General features: G+C 39.9%; 2 protein-coding genes across 2 annotated transcripts; both read left to right on the top strand.

The window, feature by feature from the left end:
- Window positions 1-2,492: 2,492 nt before the first annotated feature.
- On the top strand, window positions 2,493-4,574 carry rpl21 (ribosomal protein L21). The gene is made up of 5 exons (XM_085762757.1): window positions 2,493-2,572; window positions 2,691-2,752; window positions 3,423-3,535; window positions 4,047-4,197; window positions 4,455-4,574. The coding sequence occupies exons 1-5, from the start codon at window positions 2,506-2,508 to the stop codon at window positions 4,542-4,544; spliced, it is 483 nt and encodes a 160-aa protein (XP_085618883.1). The 5' UTR covers window positions 2,493-2,505; the 3' UTR covers window positions 4,545-4,574.
- Window positions 4,575-11,485: 6,911 nt separating this feature from the next.
- gtf3ab (general transcription factor IIIA, b) lies at window positions 11,486-13,817 on the top strand. The gene is made up of 9 exons (XM_085762755.1): window positions 11,486-11,697; window positions 11,855-11,949; window positions 12,033-12,129; window positions 12,247-12,335; window positions 12,428-12,501; window positions 12,576-12,656; window positions 12,753-12,985; window positions 13,390-13,443; window positions 13,560-13,817. Exons 1-9 carry the CDS (start codon window positions 11,584-11,586, stop codon window positions 13,677-13,679), a joined length of 957 nt encoding a protein of 318 aa, XP_085618881.1. The 5' UTR covers window positions 11,486-11,583; the 3' UTR covers window positions 13,680-13,817.
- Window positions 13,818-13,920: the final 103 nt, after the last annotated feature.

Genomic DNA, 13,920 nt, shown 5'->3' with positions numbered 1-13,920 from the left:
GGGCTCTGGCTCCCCTCGTGACCATAGATATATATAAGAAGACTAGATGACTCACCTGACGCTGCTGCCCAATGAAACTGCGTCGCTACACGGCCGCCATCTTGGCTCAGTCCGCTCGCTCCCTCAGAGCATTAGGCTATGTCTACGGTGCATTTTCTGCTATGAAAATAACCAGAACTTGCTCTTAAAAAAAAAAATAAAAAAAAGTATTATTATTATTATTATTTTTATTTTATTTTATTTTATTTTTTTTTTTATTTTTTTTAACCGATTTTCAAACAGGCTTGGTTTGTTATGAACGTCAGAAATGCAGTAATGATACTGCATACTTAAAATCACGAATAAACGTATATTTTATTTCAGACTCAAGGTCCATAGGCAAGAACAACACAACAGACACACTACACATACAACAAGAAAATAAAGCTTACAAAAAACAAAAACTACATACTATGAAAAATATATATACTACAAAGTTAAAAAAAAAAAAAAAAAGACAACTGTACCAGTGTCTCCAGTACAGACTGTTACCTGGTGGAGCTGTTGATGTTGGTCAAACTATTGATTATATTGTTTTCTGAGGCATCAAGTCTACACATACAGTAAATCCAAACATAAGGTTTCTAAGTGGTGTTGACACGTGCATTTACAAACATTTCGCTGGGTTTCTGCAGTGCTTTCATATAGTTAGCCCACAGGTATGCGGTGCACAGAGATGTACAGTAACTTAGGCCTACGCTTTGAACAGAGATATTTTTTATACACGAATGAAATGCCTGCACATGCATGCACATACAGTTTGCGAATTACGAATAGTTTTAATCATGTACTTTTACATGGAAGTAATATTATGAATATTATGTAGAATATTTTTTTTATTCATTTTATTTTATGATGATGATCCATGAGCCAGAGTCAGAGTTGACTGACCCAATATGGCCGCCTGTGAGTTGCGTCTGCGCTAGAGTGCCTAGGCACTCTAGTCTGCGCGTAGTGCGAGGGTCCTCCCCCCTGGTCCCACAGCTCAAGAAAAAGACGAGAGCGATATCTGCATGTTGCGTCCGTCTTCGCGTAGTCAGCCCTCGGTAAAAAAAAAATAAAAAGGATTGCTCCGGGTTTTGGCACGACACGAGTGTCACAATCCGGGTACACGTCTAGCGACCCGATAGTGGCTTTTTTTTTTTTTAATCCAAAATGAAGCCATGTCAAAAAAAATCTTTAATATGTCGTTAAAGAAATTAAAGGTTAGCCAGCTTGCTCAAGTTTCGCGCATGCGTATCAACACCAACACAATGTACGCGTTATGTATGTATTTTCACCGTCGTACAAACTAAGTGTACCAGGTTTAAAAAAAAAAAAAGAGCTGTCCTTTTATTTTTAACTTTTTATTTCTTAATAAACGAAACGATGCTGTCGTGTATTTTTTATTTATTTTTTATCCCACATTCTGCGATAAACAGCAAACACGCCACAGAGAGAGAGGGAGAGACTGTGTTGACTACACCTGCTCTGGGATCAGTTGACGTATCGCTCAGGCATGCGGGGCCTCATTGTGACTGATAAATGTGCTGACTCTGGATCAGCCGCTGCCCACTCCCAGTTTCCCCCCCCACCACAGTCATTCTGCTCAGGCGGTATCGCGGACTGCCTCAATGGTATTTCACAAGGCGGAGTTTGGGGTCTTTCGCTCTCTCTTTCCGCCGTACCCGCCATCTTGTAGATCACCGGGGGTAAGATCTTCTCCGTGAAAAATTACAATTTCTACCTTATTTTCGTATTGTTCGCTCGTCAATTACATTTATATAAACTCCGTAGCAACACCTTTACGTGTCATCCGGTCGATATGGTCTGAAAACCGGCCCCACGGAGTGATATTATCCGTGTAATGTGGACGGCAGCAGCGGTAGCGTGGCTCTCCCATGTGGAGCTTCACAGGCAGAGGAACCACTAGTAGAAACAGTAAAATCCCTCAGACACTCTGTTACCCTGCTGAAGAGCAGTCTAACTCGGCACAGGTCTTTTTAAATCAGTCTCTTTTATCAAAATAATTGAATCTGTGTGTTCGTTTCAGCCTAGTGAGGCGTCCTCTACGTTAACTTAGTCTTTCTATCCTCTAGTCGGCGTAAACCTGCTAACGGACCGTGCCATTAGCTAGTAGCTATGTTGCTATGTTAAATCAATCGATCATCCATCCAAACTATTTATATTATAAATGTGAGGGGGGCATACTTGACAGTTAGCGTTGCCCTGCACTAGGACCAGCCAGTTTTTAGACGCATTGGACCCAGTTTCGTTGTGTAGCAGCAGGATGTTTGCATCTATCGGGTGTCAATACATGCCATTTTCTCCCTTTTTTTAGTTAATCCTACTCCATATCTTTCTTGATAAACTTAAAAAAAACAACACTTGTGGACATTAGTTTCTATTATAAAAATAGATGGAAAATGTGCGAAATGACACCATGACTAACTTCAGTGTCTTTCCTTCTTGAAGTAATCAGGCATCATGACGAACACCAGAGGCAAGAGGAGGGGGACCAGGTACATGTTCAGCAGGCCATTCCGCAAGCATGGTGAGTACAGATTAAAACAATCATCAGGCTTTGTGTAGATTTGTTTTTGTACAGCCTCGAAGAACTGTTAAAAGATGTGCAGAATAACATGAATTAATTGGAAGCATTTACTTCACAGGCCCAATCCCCCTGTCCACTTACATGCGCATCTACAAGAAGGGCGACATCGTTGATATCAAGGTAAGATGAAGCATGTGTGTTGACAGATGTTCTTGTTTGGATTGTCAGTAGTCATTCATGAAATCAATTATTTTTTCACTTAATTTTAATATTAAACTCAGGGTTGCCGTTTAGCTCTGTAGGTAGAGCAGGCGCCCCATATGCAGAGGCTATAGCCCTCGCTGCAGCCAGCCCTGGATTGAGTCCTGACTCTGGTGGCCCTTTGCTGCATGTCATTCCCCCCTCTCTGCCTCCCCATTTCCTGTCTCTCAAGACTGCACTATCAATTAAAAGCAAAATTCCCCCCCAAAATATACTTAATAATAATATTATGCTCAGGGTGTTCAACATTTTAAGTTGGCTTCCATAGTTTTGTTTGCTCAAGCAAAGTGTTTTTGCAACCTCAACATAAACCAAAGCTTCCAGCTGAAGCTTTGGCAAAGATACATTGTACAGCAATTTTTCTGTCGGTAAGACATGTTTTGAGATGGTTTCACCTGAACTCGCCACAGACTCAACTCAAACAGGAAGCCATTTGTGTTGTAGCAGTAATTAGATGTGGAGCCTTGTCATTGGCACAGTGGAGGAGATGAAGCCTGTTTGTTCTGTGCTCTTGCAACTAATATTAAAAAGATACTTTAGCTCTCCCTTAACTTTTAATAATACAATATGAAATGTGGTTTCCTCCCAGGGCACAGGCACGGTTCAGAAGGGTATGCCTCACAAGTGCTACCACGGCAAAACAGGACGTGTATACAACGTAACCCAACATGCTGTCGGCATCATTGTCAACAAGCAGGTCAAGTAAGTAAAGAAGTGATATTTATTGTTTTAGGCTTGTGTAACCTTGAGCTGGCACACACCAAACAACTGGAAATCCAAAAAGCCTCATACATGTGGTCTATTGTCACCATGACATGGACAGGTGCTGATCGAAACGTGTATTGTGTTTCCTTCAGCGTTGGCTTGAGTTTACATGATTTGGTCTGGTTAATGTCACAATGTCCGAGTGCAGATTGTTGAATCCCTTTGGCTTCAGTCTTTGTTGTGTGCCTTTGCTCATCTTTACTCATCTAGAAAGATGAATGTGACCCCATCTTCACTTTGCCACCAGGAATCTTTATGTCCTGAGTGGTCATTCACGTGGGGAAAAGTATCTCAGCCTCTAGTACTCCAGTCCAACTCCTTCTGTTTGACCTGGGGTCCTAACGAGGAAACAGCCGAGTTATTTATAACACCCAGGGCAAAAACTACCTGGGAAGATGCGTAAATTATGTTTTTGATATGAACATGTTGATGCTCTACGCTCTCACAGGGGCAAGATCCTGGCCAAGAGGATCAACGTGCGCATTGAGCATGTGAAGCACTCAAAGAGCAGGGACAGTTTCCTGCAGCGCGTCAAAGAGAACGAGGCCTTGAAGCTGGAGGCCAAGCAGAAGGGCAGCTGGGTGGAGCTGAAGCGCCAGGTAAGAATCTGGAAAAGTTTATTGGAAACTTGGATATTATCTAAGATATTCATTCAAATGATGCATTCTGGGTAAAAACTTTAATTCTTAACCTTGTGGTCAACACTAAAAAGGTGTTGTCAATGGTTTCAATAGGCCTTCAATTGTTAAGTTACAAAAAGAGTTGTCTTTGCAGTGGGTCCGCTTGCTTTCGTTATTTTGTCAGTGTAACGTGTGTTCTCGCTGACCACCTGAATTTCTGTGTCTCGTCTCCGCAGCCCGCTCCTCCCCGTGACGCTCACTTCGTCAGCACCAAGAAAAACGTGCCCCAGCTGCTGGAGCCCATCCCCTACGAGTTCATGGCCTAAACGATCCAGAATAAAAATATTTGTACACACGCTGCTTGTCATTTTGTCGTCTGTTCACACATGGATGTATTGTAACGCTTCCCTGTCATGTGTTGTCACTCGGTGATGATTAGCCTCTTTTGATTCAAAATGAAATCAAAATCACTTTATATTTCACCGGCGATCTGAGAGTGACTGGTTCACATGTCATAAGCATTTCACATCTCAGCTGCTGTCAAAACGATCTCCTTTCAATACCGACCACCACACTGACAGGCAGGGAGAAACGGCCCCACACGAGTTACCTGCATTAGTGATCTCGCTTGGTATCCGTAATACATGGAAAAGAAGGCACATAGAAGATAAAAAGTGAATGATTAGCTCAACTCCATCTGGTTTCTTGTTATTCCACGTTCCTATTGTCACATCTTATCGAGACTTTTGACCAGAACAGTCGTGTGTTTCTACAGCCATCAGTCAAATGTCTGCTGTGATGCCTCCTGCAGTGTTTGGTCATCTGTAGCTGCAGTTAAGCCTCCACACAGCCGACATAAGTCTGTCACTTGACCAGAGTTTGGAGTTGTCAAAAGTCTTTTTTGCATAGTTTTTAAATAAAAATGTAAAAAACAAACTCATTCAAGGAAGTTGAACTCTGGGGTACAAATATGTCTTTGCAGGGTTTCCATGGCATTGTTTTATGAAGATTACATTTTTGACACAAAGATGAATTATAAAGAAATAACAGCCAACATGAAACTTCAAGCCCACCATCCTGTCAGGATATTTATTACAAACTATTGCTTTGCAGGCAGCATCCATCAACACCTCTTGAATCTTGAATGGTGCAGCTATAACAATATGGTGACTTGGGTTTGAGTATTTCACCTAGAGTCAGAAAAAAATAGATTTCACCAACCTTAAAGCTACTTTATAGTGGAAATCAATGGACAGTGGACCCTGAGGGTTTAATTACAGGGCTGGAGATCATCAGTAATATGATAAATCACTGGTTGTTGCCCCTCAGGCCCAGGTGGCCCAGTCTCCACCATCATAGGCAGCGTTTCTGTCTCAGAGCAGTAGGTGGCAGTGTCCACTAGAAAATGTGCTGAACGCAGAACGTGCATCAGGTTTTCTCTTTCGTAAATCGATGACACCAAGCTGTTCATGAAGAAATAAATACAGTAGATGATGTATATGATTTCATCTTCTGTGATACTGACTGAAAACACTGACAGTGTTTTGCTTATATTTTGGTTGAATTAAGACAGACCATGATTCAGCAGTTCCCTTACTTAACTAGTTACCCCCACCATCATTTTTCATGGTCGTAATCTTGATTTCCCACACTCACCTCCAGACAAGGGCATTGTCTCATATTAATCTGAGTTTTCATAATCAATCACACACTGAGATGAAGTTAGTATTGAACTATTTTATTACGAATGCCTTTACTGAACTTATGTACATATAATAACCCTATTGCATTTCTTTTATTGTTTACATTCCTAATACTCCTGAATACTGTAATACTACATTTAATTGCATAATATTTTTAGTGAGGGCTTTCCAGTGCAAGTAAAATGACATTAAATAAGAAAAAGGTTTTGAATACTAAAACAAAACATAAAAATAATCCATAAATTAAGTATAACTTTAAAAAAAAGTCAAAAGGCCCAGAATTGTATACACAGATCATGTGTATATTTTATTATCATTATTAATAGGCTATTTTAATTTAATTTATTGTTATTTTTGAAACAATTGAAACTACAAATTTAGTTTCAAAACAATTTTTTTTAATGATTCAGAATGAATGACTCATAGATAAGAAGAACAAAAATAGTAAATCGGTATATATATTTATATTACAAAAAATATATATATCGGTATATACACAGAAGAACCGCCATCAATTTTGCTTTTTCAAAGTGTGTGTGTGTGTGCGCAGCACTTCATGTGTGCTGTTTAATCAGTGGAGGCTGAATGGCTGGCTGGTTATGTGACAAATAGGTTATCTCAACCCACCTCAGTACTTTACCCAATATTTACACGAATTAGGGCCAGTTTACAGAGATAGGGGTGAGCAGCTGACAGGACTAAGTGTCTGTGAGAGGGAGAGAGGAGGCCAGCAGTCAATCAGTCCAAAGATTATATTATATGCATTTTTAAAAGTGTCTTTAAAGACCAAAGCTGAGGAAGAAATTAGTTTTATAAACCTGGAGTGGATCATTTTAGAGTTGAACGTGGAGAGGCTGCCTTTCTTCACCCTCATGACCTCATGGGCCTGAGGTCAGGGAATTCAGACACAGTCTTATCAGAGCAGAGTAATAAGTATCCAACAACCTGAAGAGATAAAACCAGAAAAAATAAAATGCAATCAATCAGTTGAGCAGGTTGGCAGCCAAAGCCTTTGGTATTGATCGGTGAAGTCTGGATTTTGCTTGGTATATTTAGATAAGGGAATTGTATCTATGCTTTTCTTGTATATTCCCACAGCTTTTAGCAGTGATCCAACACATTATATACCGGTATATTAACTGAACACAGTGCCGTTGTATTTCTGCCGCTTTGCTCTATTTTTAATGTAGCCTAACGTAACCATGATAGATGAAAAAGTCTGTAGAGTTTTCCTCATCTAATCAGTTTTTAAGAACATTTCCTGCACTTATTTTCATCCTTCCTATACATCTATAGTTGTTCCTTTGTGTGTTTTCTCACAGATACACCAGAGTGTCATGTGTGGCACTGACTCATGGAAGTTACTGATTGAAGGAACAAAAAGTAAACAGAAAAGGAGAGAGAAAGAGAGAGAAAGCAACTGAGAGGGAGGGGAGCAGAAAGACAAGGCATGTGGATAAAAGCTGCGGAGCACCATGAACTCCTTAATCACACATGTTTGACACCCACAGATTGAGTCTGTCAGCTCAGCCAGCAGCTCGGAGCAGCTGTATCGACTCAGGGCGTTACATATTAACCGCACACACACACACACACACACACACACAAACAGTAGATAATTGGATATAGACACAGACAGGTTTGTACCACTGATGCCAGAGGAGCTATGTGTGGAAATGTTGCACAATATGGAAAATCTGAGAATTATCAACCGTCCTACTGCCACTGAATCACACACAGGTTCATCCAACAACAAACGTAACACACACAAAAAACACATTTTTTCACTGTTGTCTCGTCTTGTCTTGTCACATAGCCTATGAAATTTGTTTTTTGTGACCAGGGCTGAGATTTCTGCCTCTATCTTGGCACAACAGAGATTGATGTGATTTCATTTGTGTCACTCAAAGTACTAAAATGTTTTTAGCAGCCATGTTGACCTTGCAAAAAATAGTGTCTTGATTCTTCTTGGATAATCTACATACCATAATATCAATTTTCTTTGGAGAAAGAAGAAATAATCAACAGGAAAATTGCAACTGTCTTCAGTTGATTATTGTGAGTAAAAGGGACAAGTTCTATGAATATGAAAATTAATTGTTAATATTGTGACACTGATTAAAGAAAAATACTACAGATTCAAAATAAAAAAAACTAAAATTGTTCTGAATCAAAATGTAAAAACCCTGTGGTAATAAGAATTATTATCTCTACTATTTGTGTCGCCCATGCTTTGATTTACTCTGCATTGTAGTTCTCTGCCTCTTTTTGGATGGTTCAACAAACTGTAATTGTAATTCCCCAATAAGCTCAATGATGTATAGGCAGAGGGTACGTCCTCCTTGTAGCATAATTGTTGAATGATATGCCTCTGATAAAAACAAAGTACTACTACTATAATAATAATTTTATATGAACACGTAAAAGTGGAAATATTACAGATTAGAAATATTGCATTCTAAACAGTATTTTGTATAAAGGCAAATTTATTGTTTTTTTCCTTTTGTCTTTTAAAAAAAATATTATTATTTCTATGGTGTAACAATAAATATCATAGCCTATAGCTATAGAATAATATTTTGTAAGGTTACTGAGGACTAAAAAACTACAATTCAATGGGGTAAAAAGTAAATATTTGGCCAAAGATCTGTCATGGACTAGAGGTATAAAGCAGTATTAAATTAAAATACTCAAGTAAAATAGAGAGATGAACCACAAAGACGTTCTGCTTAAACGCAGTAGTCTATTTGGGATTAATGTAATTATTGTATTAAATTTCCATAATTGCAAATTAATTTTGTTCCCATTGTAATGGAGTGACATACTGTCAAAAAAATGGGGGTAAGTGGAAACACTAACCCTTTAAACATTGTTCTCCTTATCTCACTTCAAGGCTTCACCATCCCACATGTATTCTCTCTAGTTGCTGCAGAACGAAGGCCTTTAGTTGTAATAATGACAATAATATTTGTGACTGTGGTGCAAGTGAGCGAGCAAGGTGTGACAGTGTGTGTTTGGGATAGGCCCGAGGGTTTGACAAAGGAAATCCCACCTCGGGCCAAACAGAGTGCACGCTGTACTGTATCTCTGAGCCTGATAGGTGGGTGATAGAGTCTGTGTGGTTATCAGAGACGGGGGAGGCACGGTCATATATGTGGATATTGGGCCAGCTGTATTGATCCCGGCCCTGACAGCAGGGAGAGGGGGAGGTGAAGCGTTGGGGGGGCCGGATGGGAAGAGGAGGAGGAGGCTGATAACGGTGTCAACTCAGCCAGCTATGCTCACCTGACGCATGGGAGGGCACTGAGTTAACGCCCAACAGGCTCTCAATAGGCCTTATTCAGAGAAGTCAGTCAAAGGTTTCACATGAGAGCGTTGCACGGGCACAGAGGGTCATCTCTGCTGTTTAGACAAGCAGATAGTGTCACTGGATTGAAATCTTGTCCTTTTTTTATTTAAAGAGTCACTGTGTAATCTATGTTATCTTTAGAAACGTTTTTTTGTACACAAATGCACCCTCGCTCAATTCAGTTCTCTCAGGGGTATTGCTGCTACAAAACTTGTGATGACTAGTGGCTAACAAACACATTGTTTCCTTGACTTTATCACTCTGTTGACGTGGCGCTAAAGTGTTGTAGCCAGGGCCGTTGCTAGGAATTCTGGGCCCCCTTAAAGAATACTAAAGTGGGCCCCTCCCCCTAACTTTTCCTTTTTTTTTTTTTTAGACTACGTATTATCGTTTTTTATTTAGCCTTCTTTGTTTTGATGCTAATGCAGCATTATACTGCAAAAACTCAAGTATCTTAGCAAGAATATTTGTCTTATTTCTAGTCAAAATGTCATTTCTAGTCAAAACAAATCTCATTATACTTAAAATAAGACACATCATATTAAAAGTAGCTTGTTTTTAGACACTTTTTTTTACTTCTTTCAAGCATATTTTCACTTGGAATAAGTAGAAAAAATCTGATAGTGGAGCAATTTTTTCTTCCTTATTACAAGCACAAAAAACTTACTTTCACTGGCAGATTTTTCTATTTATTGTGAATTTAAGTGAAAATTATCTAAAAACAAGTTAATTTTTAGGTAATGAGTCTTATTTTAAGTGGAAAGAGATTAGTTTTGACTAGAAATGAGACATTTGGACAAGAAATAATGTTGAGATGAGATGTTGAGTTTTTACAGTGTACTATGAGTATTAGTCAGGGTCTTACGCAGAATAAATCAGTCATACAAAGATTAGACTACTGGGGTTTTTTATGGGCCCCACTGGGCGCTGGGCCCCTAGAATTATCATCACCTTTCTCCCCTATACAACGGCCCTGGTTGTAGCACAAAAGTCTCACTTTAGGAAGTTTGTCATAAGCTTTAATGTCTGAATTTCTGCCTCAATAAACAATTATTTCTCACTTGGTGTGGCCCAACCAGTAGCTCATGTCGGCTTATATCAGCTCATTTTATCGAGGTACTGCTGTGTTAATGAGTCAGACGCTGAGTCACTTTGCTAACGGCTCCTCTCTCTCTGCTTGTGTAGTTGTTACACTACCTTTGAGTGTTTACTATTATCCCATAATTGTCACTTGTGGCCACAGTGGCACTGTTCAGATAAAGGCAGTTTAGCCTTTGAGACTTTGTTACCTTTGCTTGACAGTGGCTGCAAGTGTCACTAACACCTAATTTATCTTAAATGGTAAACTAATACAACACAGATAAAGTTTAAAATAAATAAATAAAAGAAATACCTAAAAGAAAATGAAGAAAAAATAGCTAAAGAAACCTAACATCAACCATGTGGTGCATTATGGCAACATTTAACAACAATTTGCCAAGCTACTGGTTATATCCAGACTAACAAAAGGTGAAACTACCCTCTTGTATTTCAGTGAATAATGATCTATTTTATTGCTAATAAATGTAATTTTCTACTTGTAAACTACAAAAACAAAACGACACAGTCTTGTGGACCTAAAGGCTGATGTAGGTTCAGGTTTGTGCGTTACAAAGGACCTCACTGAACACTAATTTCTGACAATAATAAATCACGCTTATCAGAAAGCAATATTGTAGGGTTGATAAGATTAAGATTAGAGCAGTAGATTCTGTGTATGTGTGTGTGTGATTAATGGAGACAGACAGTCGCCTCTCTCCCTGCCTGCGCGCCACACGCACACACACACACACACACACACACACACACACACACACACACACACACACACACACACACACAGCCGATCAACAGATAGGAACGTATACTGCAAGGAGCCTGTGTGACATTTTTAAAGCCTGAATCAATCAACATGAGGAAAAGAGTCACGGACGTTTAGCATGTTTGAGTATCAATGAGATCACTATTAAACTCAGGGCAGGGGCTTAAATCATTTTCCAGCACCTGTTGGCTCATGTGTACTGCAATGTTACACAGCTGCATGTGTTTTTTAGGTGTGTAAACAGTTAAAACACTTAATTCATTGGAGCAAACCGTTCTCTTTCTTTCTGTTTCAGTGAGGCAGGACTCCCCCGTTCGTCCTCTGATTGGTACGTCCCAATAAGATAAATTAGGCACAGGTGAGCTGCTGGTTGTAGGTCACCAAGTGTCCTGCCCCTTTGATGCTATTTTTGCCTGTGACCACAACACCACATCTGACATCTATTATTAAAGATGGGGGAGAGGTTGCAAAGTCAGAAAAACTATGTTTGCTCATTTTTTGATTGTAAAGCTACATTCAGTAAGTCGTGGAAGCTAGAGGCTCATCTTTGCAAACACACAGGATTGGTAAGTGGCTGCGGTGAGCCAAGCAGAATAAATGCAAATAGCTCGACATGAAAAAGATCCAGGATCAAGTGGCATATTATAGTAGTTAATGTTGTGTGTCTGACTATTAATGACCTGGAAATGTTTTGTTTTGTCAAATGTTTCCCTCTGACCTCAGAAACCGTTCTCCTGTGAGAACTGTGACAAGAGCTTTTGTACTCGCTATCAACTCACCAGGCATGAGCTCAGTCACAGTGGGGAGAAACCACACAAGTAAGCCACCATTTGAAATGAAGAGATTGTAATTTTGATCTTTTTAAGCTGCTATTTATTTCTTTGAACTGTTTGGTCTCCAGGTGTTTGGCTGATGGGTGCTCCGAGGCCTTTGTCACCAATGCCAGCATGAGGAACCACATGGCCCGAGTTCACCAGCACCAGGAGAAGCGATATCAAGTACACTAACCTTGGAACAGTCTTTTTCCTTTTTCTTTTTTTAAACCCTCAATTTTTGTCCTGAACATTTTTGATTTTTGTACGTTGCTTTTGGCTCTTACTGTCTTTTTTTTTTAGTGTGACCATCAAGGCTGTAAGAAGGATTTCAACAAGAGGAACCAACTGAAAGCACACAAGTGTGAGCACCAAAAGATTCAGCCTTTTCAGTAAGTGGCTTCAATTCTGATGCAAGAATAACTGTGGCTTTTATCTGTCTCTTTATTTGTCCAGCTAAACTATTTCTGATCTTTTGATACAGTTGCTCCTTCAGTGGCTGTGTGAGGGAATTCCCTTCTCATGGAAAACTGAAACATCATGAGAAAGTGCATGAAGGTTAGTTGGTGTTTTGTTTCGTTTTCCCCTCATAATGAAGATGAATTTATCTGACATCTGTCTCTCTGCTGCAGGTTACCCCTGTGAGACTGAAGGTTGTCCTTTCCAGGGAAAGACATGGACAGACTATCTGAAGCACAGAAAAGAACATAAAGGTATGAATGCAATACTGGGGAAGTGTTAAAAATCACCTTGTTGCTCATAAGCTGCTGAGTCACAAATGACACAAACGTTATTTCAATGCCTCTCAGTCAAGGTGCCATGTGGAGAGTGCAAAAAGCAGTTTAACAACACCTGGTTCTTGCACCAGCACGAGCTGCATGTCCACTCTGGGGAGAAGAGGATGCTGCCGTGCCCCAAAAAAGGCTGCGGCAAGAAATTCACTCGTCCCTTTAACTTGGAGAGTCACATACTGGGAGACCATGAGGGCAAGAAGCCGTTCAGCTGTGCCTACGCCGGCTGTGGGAAGAGCTTCGCCATGAAGGTAAAATTCACCCAATGCACACTCACTGCTGCAAAACATTGGTATCAGCCATCTGTGTAGTCGTTGCAACAGCAGTGAATTGTTTGCTGTGCTCCAGAGAAATGAAAAACGACATAGCAGAGCTTTGCGGCTTCGTTTCCCACATACTACAGAATGATAATCTATTCCACATTGCTATTTTCTATAGAAGAAATGCCAGTGGAATCTGTGCAGAATGAAATCCAGATCACCTCGAGTTATTGATTCTTGAAAATGTATTTTCAGTGTGTCTGACCTGCAAAAATCCAAAAACATGATGAAGAATTGAAAGAATATATATGGCTAGGTCACAAGTCTTTGTTTGTTTTTTCCTCCGTAATCCATTTAATTAACTTTGCGATCTAACTGTTCTCATTGTCCACTAGGAAAGCCTGTGGCGGCACGGAGTGGTGCATGACCCAGCAAAGAAAAAGCTGAAGGTAACATGTCCTTGTCGACCTCTTTTCTTTTCCCCTGGCTTTTTTAGATGGATAGCTGTTCTCCCCTCCATCTTGCCCTTGTATTATTATGTGTTATTTTATTTGTTCCCTTCCAGAAACTGCATCCCAAAAAGAATCAGCCCGTGCGTTCGGCACAGCAGGTCAAACCGGCAGCTGCAGCCAATCGAGCAGATGCCAACAAGCTTGCTGCAAAGCTGCGCCATACAACTTTATAGAGAATACAAATATATTTGAGGCTGCTTTATATAAATCTGGTTTTCAGTAATGGGTGAAATATATCACATTTTTTGTTTCTGTATGCAAATGTAAAATAAAGCCTCATTAATGCAGCACTATGCTAACACTCTTTCTAAGTCTTGGTGTACAGTTACTAATAAAAACGCCTCTTCATATAAATCACACTAAACTGGCTTCTAACAGTCACTTTGCACTGCAAAAGAAGATGTGGAGCAATTA

Source organism: Trachurus japonicus, chromosome 20 (genome assembly GCF_045865225.1).
Source record: "Trachurus japonicus isolate A0001 chromosome 20, Traja_1.0".
In the NCBI taxonomy this organism is placed as follows: domain Eukaryota; kingdom Metazoa; phylum Chordata; class Actinopteri; order Carangiformes; family Carangidae; genus Trachurus; species Trachurus japonicus.
This window is presented reverse-complemented; position numbering and strand designations above follow the sequence as displayed.